We start from the raw sequence: 20609 nt of genomic DNA, 5'->3' as shown, positions 1-20609 counted from the left end.
GGGAAATCTATGAGATTCATGTGGGATTTCTAGTGACTAGCATGCATATACAATTCAAAATTTATATACGAAAGCAACGGAAGCATGTCATACATTTTATCAAAGCTATAGTCATGCAAATCCCCTTCAAGATGCATAGGTTTATATAAGATGCATCAAAACAAAATTTAGAAGAAGAACAAACTAGAGGTTTAGTTTTATACCTCTTGATCTAAATCTTAGACCAAGGATGGACCACCTTCAAGATCTTTGCTCCTCAAACTCCTTGAGCCTAGCCTCCCTCCTTGCTTCCTCCACTTTGTAAAGTAAGTGCTCCTAGGTTCTCTTCAAGTTTCCAAAGATATGAAAACCTCTAAAGATCCTCACCCACTTTGTAATGAGGAAGATGAAGGAATAACCAAAAGGGTGTATAGATGATTAGTTAAATCACCCCCTTGGTGGCCGGCCCTTTGTGTTCAAGAGAGAGAGTTTTTCTTTTCTCTTTTGTTGTTTTTAGAACACATAAAACCCTAATGAACTTTGTGTTATAAAGTTCCTTTTATAGACAAAAGAAACAAGTCAACATTTTGACCTATCTCTCCCTTGGTGGCCGGCCATATGTGTTTGGTTTGGGCTTTGGGCTTTTAATTATTTCAAGTCATCCACTGCTTGAATAAAAGCCCAATGGGTTTTGGCCCAATGGGCCTAATTAAACCCGAACGTTTCTTTAAGCCCAAAAACGATCTTTATCGCTTTTATGATTTCTTTAGACTTTCTAAATTAATCAAAACACTTAATTAATCCAATTAATTATTTCCTTCATCCATTAGTTACTCACTACAAGAGTGTATTGGTGAACAATCTTTTAGGTTCTAATTAGCAAGGCAGTGAGGTGATTGGCACCAATCCAATTGATTATCCAATCACTTAGTGAATTAAAACTTACTTTTAATTCACCTTCCTTTTGATGACTACATTTAATCATCTAGAAGAACTCACAAGCCATGAGTGACATCTAACCATATATCATGGCTACCCAAGCTAATGTAGAAGTTATTCGGAGAACCTATTCAGTTGGAATTACAATGTAATTCGATCCTTCTCTAAAACAATACTCTCAATCACATTACTAGGGTATGGATTTATAATGTCAAACCCCTAATGTGATTATTCCTTCTTATACGATTCATTTGAGACGTATAGGAACGCTTTCCTTTATTACGCTCGATACTTCGGCCGAAGATTCCCGAATCATATCTTAGAGTATTCATCCTCTCTTATCGAGGATTAGAGATTCCTTGTTGCGCATTCACTTGCCTTCATGGCTAAGTGGCTTAACCCCAACGATGCCTTGGACACTCGCGAACGGAATGACTTTAACATAATCAAAGATTAAGTACTTAACCACAAGACAACGACGATGCCTCAGGTCAAAGGATTACTTACATTATTCCAACCATTAGAGTTACTTGCTTGACATGTGAGTAGACCTCCATGCAAGTACTCTCGTTCGATTGTGTTCAGTGAACTCATTCCCTTAATGAGCACCTACATGCTTGTCTTAGTGTCGCTACACGAATGGGATGAGACTTTCCATCCTTCCAATTGAAGCGGACATAGTATGTACCGGTCTATGGATTGTCAGTATCCCTCCGACAATCCTTATGACCAGGAACCTTTTTGGACATGATGGTTATGAGAAGAAGGTCTCTGTAATCTAACATCATTAGGTTACTTCTTCCATCGATCCATTGTCCATGGATTCACTATTTAGGACATATTTTGTTCATTGAGATAGTCCTAATTAGTATCTTTGCCTTCCGATGTATAAGAGTCATATATATACATCAATTCATTGTCCTGAAAGGTTTCTTCCAAAGATTGACTTTCAGGGCATATTTCCAACAATCTCCCACTTGCACTAAAGTCAATCACCAGTGTATCTCATACATGCTAGTTGAGTGAGCTTATGCTCGTAGGTTAACTTGGTTATGTATTAATCCTTTTATTTAAAAAAGGATTTACTTATAAAATGTTTCCAAAACATTTGATGATGTCTCTTTCTTGTGTTCAAATACTTTGATGAGACCTTGATTCCATGGCTTGAGCTATCGCCCCATTACGTCGTAGTATGCTACTAACGACCTTATGGTTTGGATTCAATCATTGGTTCTAAAAGAACCCTTTCCATTCAAAACACCTTTTGAAGCAGTTTCTAAAACAATATATCATTATATATTTCGTTTGTATACTTTGTACAAACTTTGCTCCAACCTTGAGACCATTGTAGTACGATACTAACAATACATTCATATGATTAGTACTTCATCCATTATGAAGTTCCATTTGTTAAAATGGGTTATTTTCACTTTGGTTCGTAACCTAAGTGAATGCACGCTTCCAAAGTCCCACTCTGATGTTCCTTTCTTAAAGGCAATAATACTCTATCAGTTGCTTTGGTTCTGATCCTGGGATATAGTAATATCTTAAAGTGATAACCCATGGTTTTTCACTTTTGGATATCTACTCACAAGTCCATACATGTGTCCCTTTTGTGCTTTTATGATACATTCATTATAAGGGATATGAAAATGATTTTCTATCATATAGGAAAATGCTTTCTTAAATTAAATTTTATGATTTGAACCATGAGGTGACGAATTTGAACCATGAGGTGAAGAATTTGGATTGTCTTGTTGTTAAACTATATGTTGTGACTCATTTTGAAACTATTCCCTTTTGTTTCATCAACTTGTCCATATGCTTTGTTATTAGCTTGTTCTCAAAAAAGAGAATGATGGACAACTTCCAACATATAACCATTTTATGCTAGGTTGACGAAACCAACATTCAAAGACTATTCTTTAGAATGTTACACAACATAGAATTTAACGTTTTGAAGAGCTTGAGTCTTTTAACAATTAAAATTACAAACTCTTAATAATAGTCAAATACTATTATTATTTAGACAACTATAAACCAATCATATTCAAGTTTATATCCATTTTTACACCTCCCACTATTTCTCATGACTTTAATGAGAAATAATTTCATACATTCAAAAAATGTATAAACGTGGAATATACGGGTAGAGGACATTGTGTAGTAGCTTTAAAACCTTTCAAGCTCATTTGTTTCAACCTTCATTAAGTTGATGCCTTGTTATTAAGTGATTTAAAATCTTTAAACTTTTTATAGATTTAGACACTTCTTTCTTGGTTTTAATCACTAACACACTTAACATTTTAAAACAATTTTAAGAATGCCCAATTAGTTGTTCAAAACTACTAATTGAATCAAGAGTGACCTTGATTATTGTGGTTTAAGTGATAACCATATAAGAAACGTTTTTCTTATTACTTATATCATTATAATGTGATATAAATCTTGTATCTCAACTAGGATACAACAAGACAATATTCAATTCATAACACTACTTTAAGGAAATAATATATTAGAAGGCATTCTTCACATTACATTAATATGATAATTCAAACATTCATAATGTTTAATACAAAAGACATTAGCTCTATACTTTTAGAGACTAATTAAAATACCTTCATACATTTAGGCAATATTAGTGATCATCCATCATATGAAGCCACATAATAAGTTCTTAACAAAATAAGAGAGTTTAAAGACAATCTTTAAATGCCTAACAAACTTCCGAAGTAGTAAGCAAAAACATGGTGATCGAACCCTTCTCCACTTTTCCTTTGCTTGTTCCTCTTCTACTTGGCTTCTCCACCTATATACAATTATACAAGTGATTAGCCTTTTATATCAAATATAAATATTTAGAAGATCTAACATTTAGAATTGAAGATAAGAACATAAACCATACCTTTTGGTTTGTCCTTAAGAGTTGCAAGGTAAAACCTGCAATTCCTCCTCCAATGCCCCTCCTTTCCACAGTGGTGGCAAGTCCCCTTGGGCTCCATTGCCTTTTTCTTTTTCTTCACTCCTCCTTTCGGCTTAGGAGTGGGAGACTTTATCTCCTTCCCCTTTCCTTTGCCATACGGCTTAGGATTGGAAGAGGATGGCTTGTTGTAGGCTACTGCAACAGTCCCTACAACATTCTCTTTCATAGTCTTCTCAGCAGTTACTAACATATTTAGTAACTCAGAGAGAGTATGATCCATCTTATTCATGTTGTAGTTCATTACGAACTGCGAAAATGAATCAGGAAGAGAAGCCAATATAAAGTCCTGGGCTAATTCCCCGTCAAGTGGAGTACCTAGGTTCTCCAGTTGTTCTATGAATCCTATCATCTTCAGTACATGTTGATGCACTGGAGCCCCTTTGACCATCTTGGTCTTCACAAGTTCACAAACGGTGTTAAAGCGACGGTTGCGCGTCCCTTCACCATATAACTCCGTAAGATGGAGTATTATGGAAAATGCACTGTCCATGCCCTCGTGCTGTCTCTGTAGCTCCTCATTCATGGAAGCCAACAGATAGCACTTGGCTTGTGTATCATCCTCAACGTGCTTGTCATACTTAGCACGTTCATCCTCTGTGGCCTCAGGGCCAAGAGGTATGTCAGGAAGAGGCTTGTCAAGTACGTAAATAATCTTCTCCAATGTTAGGAGAATCTTGACATTACGATACCAGGTTGGGAAATTATGCCCCTCTAGCCAATGTTTGTCGAGTATTTTCGCGAACGTGCTTCCAACCATATCTAAATACATAAATAATAAAATAAATTAGTTTGATTGTTGATTAAGTCACACGATTCGGGTCTTTAAACCGAATGACACCACCCACCATTTTTGGCAAATTCCATATCCCTCAATAGAATCCGAGAGTTATGTTGAACTCTTAGCGGGGTATGGGAGACTCACCATTACCAAGCCCACCTCAGAATTATATCATGTTGGTTAGCAAAAATAATGATGAGAGAATAACACTTTAGTCATTTACAACTCTTGTAATTACCCATCTAGTTTGGCCTCTAGAGAATGAATGCCTCAGAATTATATCATGTTGGCACCATTGCACTTAGTTAAGTTATTCCCACCATGCTTAGTTTATGTAGAGGTTCAAGCACAACCTCAGAATTATATTATGTTGGTCATACTTGTTGTCTACACTCACCTCATCATATGTTTATGGACTCCTCCTGGATGTAAGCACATACTTTGTACTTCCCCATTATAGGGTGAAGTTGGTGCATGAGTCACAAACGATTGGAGCCCACCACGGTGGAAGGCCTACGAAGAAATGTTCAAAACATCTCTCGTTTATCAACTTAATATTCTTTGTTGGTTGAGGGATTTTAAGGTCTCATCAATTTTATTTATTTAAACATATTCAAATAAATTGTCCTATTACAACTACTAGTCCAAAGTTAATGAAATTAGTAGCATATGATATCCCCACTATTCGTTTTCATAAAACAAATCAATATCAAAACATTTTTCAAAATATTGGAGATATATATAACTACTAATTGAAATCATTATAGTTTAGTAGCGTATGATACTCCCACTATTTGTTTTGAGAAAAACAAATCAATATCAAAAACGAATTTTTCAAATATTGGAAGTAACTACTACTACTACGGTTTTTGCAATCCTTTGAAATTGGACTTTATAGTTATCTTAGGCTCTTGGATGACCATGGACTTATTGGGTTATTGCAACAACGAGCCAACATTGTTGAATAAGATCTCGGGGAGGTTGTGTCATTTTAATTACGTGCTTTTCAATCCAATTAAAACATTTTCATTGAGCCATTAGAAATGAAAGACAATCATTCATTGCTTATTAGGGCGTTGGACCCATTTAATCTTGAATCTCATGTCAAAACCCTCTTTTAGTTATGTCTCCTTACCAATAGTTAAAGAAACACTAGTCTAGCACTAGAGGGAATCAACTAACTAAAAGAGATTAAGAAGTAATAAGAATTACAAACCGATTTGTACAAATTCCTACAAATTACACATACTAAGAGGGAGAGATAGATTAATGTCGAAACGTGACATGGTCCAATTGAAACAGTAATTAAAACACATTCCCAAGGTTCAAACAATTTGATTTTAGCGCCTTATCTCATAGCTCAATTATCATTTAAGGCATAAGTCCATAGTCACCCATTTTCTAACTACTTAATCATATTAAATAATCAAATGGAATGCAACATATAAACAATTAGATTTAGTGCATATGGGCATAATATTATGTTGAGTTCAAACAATTAAAATCAAACATTTTAACTTTAACAAATAGTAAGGGCCTAAATGCAAATATGAAAAAGTTAGGGGTTAAACCGTAAATACTCAAAAGTAAAAACAACTTTTTAAATTACAAAAAACCCCACAAATGGGAAATCCACTAAGGGTGGCCGGCCACATTTTAAGGGATGGGATATCTCACCCAATTTTGCATTGAACCAACATAAAGTAGAAGAAAAATATATCTTGTTTGTCACTTAGTTTTGCTTTAAGGACTTTAGGGAAAAGGGTGATGGAAATATATATCTAGACAAGTCTAGGTATTAATTTAAATTTTGGTGTAGGCTATGGATGGTATGTACATCATCCATAACCACAAAACAATGCATGTAAAACCATTTTTACCAAAAACCAAACTATGAACACCAAGAACAAAACCATGAACATATTTTCAAGATTTGTATGTTCTTGGTGATTTTTCAAACCCAAAAAAACAAAAGTGACAAGATCACTACTTTCTAGCTTCAAAGTGTGTGTGTGAGGTTCAAAACAAAACACTAACACTAACAAAAAAATCCCCATTTAGCCGAACCCCCTTTAAGGAATAAAACCCCAAAATTTTTGTTTCTAAACCCTCTTTTCATTCATGCATCCAAAACATTTTTGCATACATATCTTTCTCAACTATTGATACACCTTTTTCAACATTTGAAAAGACAAAAGATAAACATATTTTGAATGAAAAACAATTTAAACTCAAACTTCATTCATGCATCAAAAACACTTTTCTTGCATATCCTTTTCAACTTTTGATTCACAATTTTTCAACACTTTGAAAAAACAAAAGATAAACATATTTTGAATGAAGCAATAATATGACATACATAAAATTAAAACCCATATGCATAAAATCTAAAAGGACACATCATACATAAACCTTTGGCTCTTGATACCACTTGAAGGGAAATCTATGAGATTCATGTGGGATTTCTAGTGACTAGCATGCATATACAATTCAAAATTTATATACGAAAGCAACGGAAGCATGTCATACATTTTATCAAAGCTATAGTCATGCAAATCCCCTTCAAGATGCATAGGTTTATATAAGATGCATCAAAACAAAATTTAGAAGAAGAACAAACTAGAGGTTTAGTTTTATACCGCTTGATCTAAATCTTAGACCAAGGATGGACCACCTTCAAGATCTTTGCTCCTCAAACTCCTTGAGCCTAGCCTCCCTCCTTGCTTCCTCCACTTTGTAAAGTAAGTGCTCCTAGGTTCTCTTCAAGTTTCCAAAGATATGAAAACCTCTAAAGATCCTCACCCACTTTGTAATGAGAAAGATGAAGGAATAACCAAAAGGGTGTATAGATGATTAGTTAAATCACCCCCTTGGTGGCCGGCCCTTTGTGTTCAAGAGAGAGAGCTTTTCTTTTCTCTTTTGTTGTTTTTAGAACACATAAAACCCTAATGAACTTTGTGTTATAAAGTTCCTTTTATAGACAAAAGAAACAAGTCAACATTTTGACCTATCTCTCCCTTGGTGGCCGGCCATATGTGTTTGGTTTGGGCTTTGGGCTTTTAATTATTTCAAGTCATCCAATGCTTGATGACCTCAAACCGCCCCATACCATGGTTAATCAAGGTGGTTCTTGGGTGGGTTTTGTAGAGGGGAATGAGAGCTTCAAGATGGTGGTGGTGGCATCAAAAAACTCCACCGGAGTTGGCCGGAATCGGCCTTGGAAAATGGGTGGTCACATATGTCGGGTATGGGTGCACGGGAAGCTTTCCCATTTTTTTTTTTTTTCTTTTCTTTTCTTCTTTCTTTCTGATTGGCTGCAAGCTTCACTTCTCTCTTCTAATTGGTTCCTTGTCCCTTTAATTTAATTGGTCCACTAATCCCATAAGGTGGGAATTCAAATATTTAAATAACCAATTTCAAACGTCCATAACTATACCGTTATAATCCGGACTCGCAAACGGCTTTCGCCTATACGTTCGTACCAATGAGTACTACGAGGATATGCTAAAAGAATAAGTCCCACATCTCTCAAGTCGATGGTCAACGGAAGTCAAAGTCCTTGCCTCTAGGGCAATTTCGTAAATTCACTCTTTCAAAATAAAATAAAAACGTAAAATTTGGAATGGGTTGTCACAAAAATAATCTAAATGCACTCCAAATAGAAAAATTGTGTACTTTTGATAGCCAATAAGCTTTTTGATCTTTTGAGTACACATTCTTATCGTCCTAGTAGTGCCTTATATGTGTATATTTTCACAAGTTCCAGTAGGTGTTTAAAGCACGGTCATTTGTATGTATTAATATCGAAAATAGTCTAAATGAACTCTAAATAGAAAAACTATGTACTTTTGACACGCAAAAAGCTTTTAATCTTGTAAGTACTCATTCCTATGTTCCTAGTAGTGCATTATATGTGCTTATTTGCTAAACTTCCAATGGGTGTCAAACGCCCATTCGTTTGTCTTTATTATTACCGAAAACTGTCTAAATGCACTCGAAATATCATAACTGTGTACTTTTGACACCGAATATGCTTTTGATTTTTTGAGTACTCATTCTTATGGCCCTAATAGTGTGTTAAATGTGTTTATTTGCTTAAGTTCCAATGGGCATTAACCGCATGGTCGTTTGTTTTTATAAATGCCGAAAACTGTCCAAATGCACTCCAAATAGAAAAACTATGTACTTTTTACACCTAAACAGTTTTTCAATTTCTGAGTACTCATTCTTATTGTTGTAGTACTGCATTATATGTGTTTATTTACTTAAGTTACAATGCGTGTCAACGACACAGTCATTTATTTTTATTCATAACAATCAAAGTGCACTCCAAATAGAAAAACTATGTACTTTTGACACCCAAAAAGCTTTCCATATTTTGAGTACTCATTTTTATGGTCCTAGTTGTGCATTATATGTGTTTATTTTCTTAAGTTCCAATTGGTGTCAAATGCACGGTTATTTATTTTTATTAATGCTGAAAATAGTCCATATGCACTCCAAATAGAAAAACAATGTACTTGGATGAAGGATTATTTTGGAAGATGACATGTTCATTTAAGCAACATCATTAGCATGCAATTAACAAATTAAAGGCGGAATCATGCTAGCATGCACTTAAAAACAAAACATTACCCATGAATGTTCAAAGCCTAGTAAAATGGTGAACCAATAATCAACTCAAAACAAAGTGAGTTGAAATATATACCTTTGTAGATTCGTCTTTGTATTTAAACAAAGGCTAATCACCCAAAGAGAGGGCCTTCATTCCTTGCATCTTAGATCTATGGATTTGGATGGATGAAAAAAGGTTTCTCCAAAGTTCCCAAAATTGAGAACCTCTAATGATTCATCACCAAGGCATAATGAAGAAGAAATGAGTGATCTTGGAGGAGTTTGATTGCTAGATGATCCCTCCAAGGTGGCCGAAATTTTAGAGAGAAAGGAGAGCTTGTGTTCTCATCCTTTCCCCAAAAACAACCCTTAATGAATTTTAGGCTATAAAGTCCTTTATATAGTCCCTTCAAATAAGTGACCTAATGGACCAAAAGCCCTATTCTTCTAACATGGCCGGCCTATAGGGTTTATTGGGCTTTCAAGCCCTTTGTTTATTCAAGTTGTCATACAACTTGAGTTAATGGGCTTGACATTCAAATCCCATTGGGCCTTGCGGCCCAAAACTAACCCGAGGTCTTTAACGAACTTATTCGTTTGATTAATTAACATATTAATTAATCCTAGCCTTAGATAAATAATTAAACCATTTAATTATTCTTACTCATCTCCGTTGTTTCTTCAAACTCTACCTTACTCGGTGAACGATCCATTAGGTTCCTTTTAGCGAGGTAGTGGGCGATTAAAACTCTTTCTAATCGATTGTGAATTGAAACTTACTTTCAATTCTCCCGTTAGTGATAATACATTTTTAGGGCTTCCACAAACCATGGTTGACGCCTAGCAGCATGTCATGGTTACCCAAGCTAATCAGAAGAGGTGGAGAACCTATTCAGTTTTAGGATTACAAATGCAATACGGTCTTTCTCTAATACAATACTCTTGACCACATTGTTTGGTTTGATAGTTTATTCATGTCTACTATCCAATGTGAGTCTTGTGCTTATATGATTACCTTGAATGTGATTTGGAACACATTCCTAAATCTCATTCATACTTTGGCCAAAGATTCTTAATCATATCATAGAGTATTCTCCCTCAAACAGTTTGAAGGTTAGAGATCCCTTGTTGCGCATTCACTTGCCTCCATGGCTAAGTGGCTTAACCCCAACGATGTCGTGGACACCCTCCTGATGGAGTGACTTTGACATAATCAAAGATTAAGGACCTAACCACAAGACAACTGTGATGCCTTAGGTCAAAAGACTAATTTGCATTATCCCAACCATGAGTTCTCATGTGACATGAATATGAGAACTCTTCGTTGATCGTGTTCAGTGAACTCATTCTCTATTGAGCACCTACGTACTTCTCTTGATGTCACACACACCAATGACTCGAGACTACTCACTCTCCCTGAGAGAAGACATAGCACGTACTGATCTTAACGGACTGTCAATGCCCAATTGACAATCCTATGATCAGGAACGTTTAGGATGTGTCAACGAAAGAATGGTCTCATGAATCTAACTTCTTTAGATCGCATTCTTCCAATCACATATTCCTTGGACTTATCGTTTAAGCATATAACATTTATATGAGACGGCTCAAACAATAATCTTTGCCCTTTACATTTAAACTACATTAGTTTAACTTTGTGAAATGTCCGTAAAGTATCATCATATGATTGGTTTTAGGGCACATTTCCAACATTGGACACCCAAAAAGCTTCTCATATTTTGAGTACTAATTCTTATGGTCCTGGTAGCATATTATATGTGTTTATTTTCTTAATTTCCAATGGGTGTCTAACGCCCGGTCGTTTGTTTTATTAATGGCAAAAACAATCCAAATGCACTCCAAATAGAAAAACAATGTACTTTTGACACGCAAAAAACTTCTCTTCTTTTGAGTAATCATTCTTATGGTCCTAGTAGCGCATTATATGTGTTTATTTTCTTAAGTTTCAATGGGTGTCAAACACGAAATCTTTTGTTTTTATTAATGTCGAAAGAAGTCCAAAACCACTCCAAATAGAAAAACTGTGCACTTTTGACACCCAGTAAGGTTTCGATCTTTGGAGTACTCTTTCTTATGGCCCTAGTAGCGCATTATATGCGTTTCATTTCTTAAGTTTCAATGGGTGTCAAAGGCATGGTAGTTTGTTTTTATTAATGTCGAAAACAGTCTAAATGCTCTCCAAATAGAAAAACAATGTACTTTTGATTGCCAATAAGCTTTTGATCTTTTGAGTACTCATTCTTATGGTCCATGTTGCACCTTATATGTGTTTATTTGGACTATAATGCACTACTAAATAGCTTTTGATCTATTTAGTACTCATTCTTATGGTCCTAGTACAACATTATATGTGTTTATTTTCTTAAGTTCCAATGGGTGTCAAAGGCATGGTTCTATATTTTTATTAATGTCGAAAACAGTCTAAATGCACTCCAAATAGAAAAACTGTGTACTTTTGATAGCCAATAAGCTTTTTGATCTTTTAGGTACTCATTTTTGTGGTCCTAGTAGTGCATTATATGTGTTTATTGGCTTAAGTTCCAATGGGAGTCAAACATACGGTCGTTTGTTTTTATTAATGCCGAAAACAGTCAAAATGCACTCCAAATAGAAAAACTTTGTACATTGACATCCGAAAAGCTTTTCATATTTTGAGTTCTCATTCTTATGGTCCTAGTACCGCATTATACATTTTTATTTTCTTAGGTACCAATGGGTGTCAAATGCACGGTAGTTTGTGTTTATTAATGCAGAAATAGTCTAGAAGCATTCCAAATAGCAAAACCCTACACTTTTGACACCCAATAAGCTTTTGATCATTTGGGTACTCATTCTCATTGCCATATTAGCCCCTTATATGTGTTTATATATTTTCGTAAGTTCCAATGGGTGTCAAAGGCATGGCCATTTGTTTTTATTAATGCTGAAAGCAGTCTAAATGCACTCCAAGTATCAGAACTGTGTACTTTTGACACTAAATAAAGTTTTGAATATTTTGAGTACTCATTCTTATGGCAATAGTGGCATATTATATGTGTTTATTTACTTAAGTTCTAATGTGTGTTAAACGCATGGTCTTTTGTTTTTGTTAATGCTGAAAACAATCCAAATGCATGCCAAATAGAAAAATTGTGAACTTTTGACACTCAATAAGCTTTTGCTATTTTGAGTACTCATTCTTATGGTCCCAATACCGCATTATATGTGTTTATTTTTTTAGGTTCCAATGGGTGTCAAACACACCGTTGTTTGTGTTTATTAATGATGAAAACAGTCTAGAAGCACACCAAATAGAAAAACTGTGTACTTTTTTATAACTATGTTTCATAAATTTATACCATCCATATCTAGTCTCTTTGTGATATTTTTTTGAGTTAAACTGGTTGCTTTTTTCCCTCGTTTGTGTTAATGTGCAGTTATTTGTGTTTTAGAGCTTAGTTAAGAGCAAATGAGGCAAAATGGTGCTAAAAGTGGAGAATTGAATAGGGATGTTGATGTAGACAAAGAATTAAATGTGGAAACTAAAGATGGTGATGAATATGGCTCTGTACAAGACCAATAACAACAAAAAAACGTGGGAATTAAATACCCAATTACTGGGATGTATTGGCAATCTGTAACTGTGACAGTCCGTCCCGAATTAACATTTTCATATGTGTGAAGTGTGTTTAATTACCCTAAATCTTTATTAAAGTTGGACGGTTTGTTTGATTGTGTGGAATGATTAAAGACAGGGCACTGTGCATACACGGGTTGCACGTTTCTTCTCCTTTTTCTTTTCCTTTCCATGATTTCCTCAAACCTGTTTTTCATTCTTCCTCTCTCCCCGTCAAGCTCTCTCTCTCTCCCTCACTCTCAAACACACGGCAACAACACCAATTCTTCAAAACTTCACGGATCGACGAAAATAAAATCACCATCTTCTTCGTTTCGACGATACGAGTCCAACCGTACCAATTTCAGGTAAGAACTATAACGTTTTTCACGTCGAAAATACGAACTCCGGTTTAGGTACTATTCATCAACTTTTTATTGGTTGATTTTTAGGACTTTTCAAGCTTATAGGAAGCTTCTTGAGGTCCTAATGAGGCTTGAAGTAGTTCGTTGGAAGTGTTTGGACGTAAGAACACGGAGAACGACAAGTTCAAAGTTTGGCCGGAGCTTTCGGGGCTTTTTCTGGTGCATCCACGCCGAGTTAGGGGTCGAGGCAGGTATGGATGTGTTCGTCTTGTCAATACCTTCATTTTGATATAAAGTACGTCGAAAATGGTTAAGAAATGAAGAAGTTATGACACTTTGAAGTTTACCCAGAAATTCCGGCAAAACACCCACCTCCGGCGACGCGAGGAAGAAGACGCACGCGTGGGCAGCGCGTAGCGTGAGGGCGCGTGAGAGCTCCAAATTGAGTTCTTAAAATTGTCACGTGTTCGTGACGTCGTGTAGATCACCGTGGTATATTCACACACCCAAATTGAGCAACGTATGAGAAAGTTATTGACGAATGTTTGTGTATGTGCGTTTAAATGATGATTTTATAATTATTCTTTTATAGGTGAAACTTGTACGAACGACGAATGTAACCAAACTAGGCGTGAGGGTTACGAACCGGCTACTTATCAGTGAGTGGGCAGTTATTTTTCAGTATATATATATACGTATGCTTGACGTATTTCCCAGAAAACGTATTTTAAAAGAAATACGAATTAAATATCCTGTCATATATGCATCATATTTTAATATGTGCATTACCATAATTATGCATACTGTTGCATGGTGCTGAGGAGGCCCAGGTAAGCTACATTTGATATATGTATGACATACATTTGAAATACGTACGAAATACTATTGAAATACATTTGATATACGTACGAAATACATTTGATATACGTATGAAATACGTTTGGAATATGATTGAAATACTATGGAAATACAAATGAAATATGATTGAGATATGATTGGAATATGATTGAGATATGATTGAAATATGATGAATTATACGATTGTGATATGATTGAAATATAATTGAGATATAATTGAGATACAATTGAGATATTATGCTGATAACGATCATGAGATATGATTGAGATATGAAGAATGATATGATAGAGATGTGATTGAAAGCTCATTTACTTGCACACGTATATTAGTGCTCCCGCCTAGAGATAGAGGCACAGCCTTCACGTGTATGTTCACCTCCCGCACCGCATGCTCGCCTTGGATCCAAGTTAGGTGCACAGCCTGTCGTATAGACCACTTATGTGGGTTCGACTTGTAGGTGACCCGCGATTTATCGCACAGCTTCACGTGATTGTAGCACTAGAGCATATTATGTTATATACAGTGATGAGTTGCAGACCACGCGAGGTGGTACTGAATGTGTGCAAGATATACATGATGTGATGAGATGATTATGAGCTATATATGCAGCCGAGGGCTGAGTTGATTGTGATGAGATGATTATGAACTATATATGATTATGAACTATATATGCAGTCGAGGGCTGAGTTGATTGTGATGAGATGATTATGAACTATATATGCAGCTGAGGGCTGAGTTGATTGTGATGAAATGATTATGAGCTATATATGCAGCTGAGGGCTGAGTTGATTATGATGAGTTAATTATGAGTTATATATGCAGCCGAGGGCTGAGTTGATTAGAATGAAAGAGTATGAGCTATGTTTATAGCCGAATGTTGAATTGATTATTTGTTATTCCATCATATTCACATAGAGATGATGAGCATTCTGTTATGATACTTGGCATGACATACATTCATATTGTCTAGCATAATTTGAGATATATTACGTATATGAGTATATACTTTATTTCTGGGAAACTATACTTGTTTTACGGCGAGGGGTTAGTATATTCAAAGAGAAAAGAAGGTTCTGAATAAGTTTGTTTTGCTGACCCACTCAACTTTGTTTTGCGCCCCTCCAGGTTTAAGATATCAGAGCTTGGTGGCTACGAGGAATCCAACGGTGTTCTGACAGAATGGACAAAAATTAGGACTTACCTTTGGGTGTTTCATCTTAGAAATTGTATTTTTAAAGCTTCCGTACTGTGTAAATGGTTACGTCACTCTCACGTGACGGCCAACATGCCCTCCTTCGGGACGGGGTGTGTCAGTAACAACCTCTTTAACATCATAAAACCTAGCATTTTAGCCACTTTTACATACACCTTTCATTATGAGCGAATTTCACCACTCCAGCCACTATTTTCTCTCTTTTCATCCATACTCAAAACGCTAGCCATTCTATACATTTCCACCATCACCGAAGAATCATTCCAACAGGCTGTTCTTGGAGAAGTTCAACATCATAATCGCTTCAAGGGTTTCCCCTCTCTTTGATTTATTTTCACTCATGTTGTGTATTTTAAATTTCATCTGTGAGCATGATGTGTAGCTAAATTCATAGCTAGGGATTTCGATGTAGCCTTGCACAATTGACCCATGTTTTTATGTTAAAGTATTCAATTCATCAATATGTCTCTTGTTTCATTCACCGAATCTTTGGTTATATTTGTTTGTTAATTTTAATGATTGATCATCATTAGGGTTTCTTACAAATCATTTGATCAAGATTATAGTAAATATCATGCTTAATCTTGTTAGACATGTGAATGAATGAAAAGAATGCTATGCAAACACCATGCCATGTATTTTTTTTGGTTCTTTAACGTTTTCTTGCATGGTAAAGACTCTTAATTTGGAACCGAAGTTGAACATCCCAATTAGGTTGTAGATTAGGAGAATTTGATCAACCACACTCATATGACTGATCATATATATGTAAAACGAACTCTGGAAACTAGTTGGTAATTGAATACGACTTAACTTTATAAACATGGAATTGGTTTTGTAATGGTGAACTCAAAATCCTTGGTTCCATCCTCATTGTTTCTCAATTAACATATCATTACATTTTTCTTACATTTTAAGTTATTTCGTTTCCAGCACAAAAACTACATTCAATTTATTACTTTCATTGTTTAGTTAGGGTTCTTTCAAGGCTAATAATTTATAGGGGTCTAATTAGTCCTTGTGGTTCAACACCCTTACTTGTGCCATTATACTAACCATATATTTGCATTCAGAAGGAACATAACAAAATTATGGTGTCGTTGCCAAGGACTGATTACATTCCCTTATAATTAGGCTAAAGACTCAGTCCTCTATAATTGCTTCTTCTTCAAACCCTTTCTATTTTCATGTTCAATTTAGGTTTCTAAATTTCATTTGTTTTCTTTCTATTTCTTAGGCAGTATAAGTTCCATAAACTTGCTGAGATAGGCCAAAGACTTGAACGGATAAAGAGTAACACTTTTGAGAACTTTCTATCAACTAGTGCTCAAACTAATTGTGAAGAAGAGGACGATAACTCTTCAAGATCAGTGAGTGTAGGTGCTTATTCTGAGCACTCTAATTCTAACCAAGAAAAAGAGATGGTAGACAATGACGATGACAATCGAGCTTTGGAGGATTATGCTCAACCGGTTATACCAAATTCACCTTCGTGCATCTTGTTGCCTATTGAAGCTAGAAACTATGATCTCAAGTCTTCACATTTTCATATGCTTCCTTCTTTTTATGGTTTACCTAACGAAGATCCATTAGCTCATATTAAGGAATTCTATAATGTTGTGAGTCGTTTACCTTTGCAGGGAGTGAGTGAAGCAAATTTGAGGATGAGAGTTTTACCCTATAAATTAAAAGATAAAGCTAAGGGTTGGCTAATGACTTTAGCGCCTAGTTCACTTACTATTTGGGATGTTGTAGCTAAGAAATTTTTGGAGAAGTTTTTCTCTACTCAAAAGACAGCTACCTTGAGAAGGCAAATCTTCAACTTTGCACAACATGATGGAGAACCTTTCAATGAATGTTGTGAGCGTTTTAAAGGGCTTTTGTTGCAATGTCCACATCATGGATTACCTCTTTACTTACAAATGCAAATTTTTTATGATGGATTAACCCAAACATGTCCATCTATTATTGACAATGCAGCAAGGGGAGCTTTGAAGAAAAAGCATGCTTAAGAGTCATATAACATCTATGAGATGTTGGGATCCTTATATAGCCCCTTACAATTAAGTAGCACAAGTTGTAATTGGACCAAACATCACCATTCCCTCTCTATAGCGGGCCATACTATGTTTAGAGGGCTAATTGCCCATTTTGTTCTATTTGTCATGCAACTTAAACTTAATTGTCATATGCAATTAAACTATATAATTGTCCTTACTCATCTTCGTTATTTCCTTCAATCATTATCTTACACGATGTGTGATCTATTAGGTTCCTTTTAGTGAGGCAGTGGGTCATTAGAACTCCTTCTAATCGATTGTGAATTGAAACTTATTTCTAATTCTCCCTTTAATGATTATACATTGTCATGGTTTCCACAACCCTTGAGTGACACCTAGCAGCATGGCATGGCTACCCAAGCTAATTAGAAGAGGTTGGAAAACCTTTTCAGTTTGGGATTACAAATGCAATACGATCTTCTCTAGCTCAATACTCTTGATCACATTGTTTAGATTGATAGTTCATTCAAGTCTTTTGTCCTATGTGATAACCTTGAATGTGATTTGGAATGGCTTCCTAAATTTCATTCACACTCTAGCCAAAGATTCTTAATCATGTCATAGAGTATTCTCCCACAATGGTTTGAAGGTTAGAGATCCCTTGTTGCACATTCACATGCCCCTCTTGATTAAGTGGCCTAACCCCAACTATGTCATGGACACTCTCAAATGGAATGCCTTTAAAATAGTCAAAGAATAAGGACCTACCCTGTGAGAACCCATATTTTAATATTATCTACATATTAGCTATGCATTGTTTTGTATAGTAATATTTATACTACTTCTAGTTAGCTATATTAATGCCTTTATTATAAAAGTATTTTTGCATGATCATTATTAGAAGAGATCTTTGCTCCCATAATTTCCTAATATCATGACACCTTCAGCTTAACCATATGCATTATGACCTATTCAACTGTCATGTTATAAGCCCCTTCTTCCACAACTAAGTTGACACCTCCACCTTCCACCATTGTTTACAAGCCACCTATTAAACCCAAGTTATTTATTGAAGGATTATTTCGGAAGATTACATGTTCATTTAAGCAACATCATTAGCATGCAATTAACAAATTAAAGGCGGAATCATGCTAGCATGCACTTAAAAACAAAACATTACCCATTAATGTTCAAAGCCTAGTAAAATGGTGAACCAATAATCAACTCAAAACAAAGTGAGTTGAAATATATATACCTTTGTAGATTCCTCTTTGTATTTAAACAAAGGCTAATCACCCAAAGAGAGGGCCTTCATTCCTTGCATCTTAGATCTATGGATTTGGATGGATGAAAAAGGTTTCTCCAAAGTTCCCAAAATTGAGAACCTCTAATGATTCATCACCAAGGCATAATGAAGAAGAAATGAGTGACCTTGGACGAGTTTGATTGCTAGATGATCCCTCCAAGGTGGCCGAAATTTTAGAGAGAAATGAGAGCTTGTGTTCTCATCCTTTCCCCAAAAAACAACCCTTAATGAATTTTAGGCTATAAAGTCCTTTATATAGTCCCTTCAAATAAGTGACCTAATGGACCAAAAGCCCTATTCTTCTAACATGGCCGGCCTATAGGGTTTATTGGGCTTTCAAGCCCTTTGTTTATTCAAGTTGTCATACAACTTGAGTTAATGGGCTTGACATACAAATCCCATTGGGCCTTGTGGCCCAAAACTAACCCGAGGTCTTTAACGAACTTATTCGTTTGATTAATTAACATATTAATTAATCCTAGCCTTAGTTAAATAATTAAACCATTTAATTATTCTTACTCATCTCCGTTGTTTCTTCAAACTCTACCTTACTCGGTGAACGATCCATTAGGTTCCTTTTAGCGAGGCAGTGGGCGATTAAAACTCTTTCTAATCGATTGTGAATTGAAACTTACTTTCAATTCTCCCGTTAGTGATAATACACTTTTAGGGCTTCCACAAACCATGGTTGACGCCTAGCAGCATGTCATGGTTACCCAAGCTAATCAGAAGAGGTGGAGAACCTATTCCGTTTTAGGATTACAAATGCAATACGGTCTTTCTCTAATACAATACTCTTGACCACATTGTTTGGTTTGATAGTTTATTCATGTCTACTATCCAATGTGAGTCTTGTGCTTATATGATTACCTTGAATGTGATTTGGAACACATTCCTAAATCTCATTCATACTTTGGCCAAAGATTCTTAATCATATCATAGAGTATTCTCCCTCAAACAGTTTGAAGGTTAGAGATCCCTTGTTGCGCATTCACTTGCCTCCATGGCTAAGTGGCTTAACCCCAACGATGCCGTGGACACCCTCCTGATGGAGTGACTTTGACATAATCAAAGATTAAGGACCTAACCACAAGACAACTGTGATGCCTCAGGTCAAAAGACTAATTTGCATTATCCCAACCATGAGTTCTCATGTGACATGAATATGAGAACTCTTCGTTGATCGTGTTCAGTGAACTCGTTCTCTATTGAGCACCTACGTACTTGTCTTGATGTCACACACACCAATGACTCGAGACTAGTCACTCTCCCTGAGAGAAGACATAACACGTACTGATCTTAACGGACTGTCAATGCCCAATTGACAATCCTATGATCAGGAACGTTTAGGATGTGTGAACGAAAGAATGGTCTCATGAATCTAACTTCTTTAGATCGCATTCTTCCAATCACATATTCCTTGGACTTATCGTTTAAGCATATAACATTTATATGAGACGGCTCAAACAATAATCTTTGCCCTTTACATTTAAACTACATTAGTTTAACTTTGTGAAATGTCCGTAAAGTATCATCATATGATTGGTTTTAGGGCACATTTCCAACAATCTCCCACTTGCACTAGAGCCAATCAGCTTGGTTATCAGTGATGATACCTCTTCTGTAATTCATTTCATAAATGGCTGAGTAGTAGGCCTAAACAAGATGGATATCTATATGTTATCCATAGAAGTAACCTTGAGAATAACGACGTCACCATTATTCATGATTCCTAATCATGTGGTTCAGTCTCTCATTTGAGTTCGGACCTTGATGAGACCTTGATTCCCTGGCTTGAGCTATCGCCCCATTAGTGTCATACACTTTCTGGTTGGAACCGAATAGAGAGTTCATAAATGAACTTTCCCATCCAAACAACATTGTTGTAAACTTCTATATGGCAATATATTTTGCATTCATAATGGAACACACTAAAGTCATTACTTTAATGTTTCCAT

General features: G+C 35.7%; 1 protein-coding gene, 1 long non-coding RNA gene and 1 other non-coding gene across 3 annotated transcripts; 1 reads left to right on the top strand and 2 right to left on the bottom strand.

The window, feature by feature from the left end:
- Nucleotides 1-3431: 3431 nt before the first annotated feature.
- Nucleotides 3432-4595, bottom strand: LOC148699349 (uncharacterized). The gene is made up of 2 exons (XM_088684865.1): nt 3824-4595; nt 3432-3727 (listed from the first exon to the last, which is right to left on the bottom strand). Exons 1-2 carry the CDS (start codon nt 4422-4424, stop codon nt 3711-3713), a joined length of 618 nt encoding a protein of 205 aa, XP_088540991.1. The 5' UTR covers nt 4425-4595; the 3' UTR covers nt 3432-3710.
- Nucleotides 4596-13699: 9104 nt separating this feature from the next.
- LOC148699348 (uncharacterized) lies at nt 13700-15437 on the top strand. Its single transcript, XR_015956061.1, has 3 exons — nt 13700-13766; nt 13867-13933; nt 15258-15437. It is a non-coding gene; the product is annotated as an uncharacterized LOC148699348 (long non-coding RNA).
- Nucleotides 15438-17144: 1707 nt separating this feature from the next.
- Nucleotides 17145-17251, bottom strand: LOC137721611 (small nucleolar RNA R71). The gene has a single exon (XR_011066681.2). It is a non-coding gene; the product is annotated as a small nucleolar RNA R71 (small nucleolar RNA).
- Between the last annotated feature and the right edge of the window lie 3358 nt (nt 17252-20609).

The sequence above is a fragment of the Pyrus communis genome, chromosome 1, assembly GCF_041283825.1.
Source record: "Pyrus communis isolate YQ-2024b chromosome 1, ASM4128382v1, whole genome shotgun sequence".
In the NCBI taxonomy this organism is placed as follows: Eukaryota; Viridiplantae; Streptophyta; class Magnoliopsida; order Rosales; family Rosaceae; genus Pyrus; species Pyrus communis.
This window is presented reverse-complemented; position numbering and strand designations above follow the sequence as displayed.

Excerpts from the sequence above, each read along its gene's own strand:
- LOC148699349 (XM_088684865.1), bottom strand. The coding sequence starts at position 4,424 with ATGAATGAGGAGCTACAGAGACAGCACGAGGGCATGGACAGTGCATTT.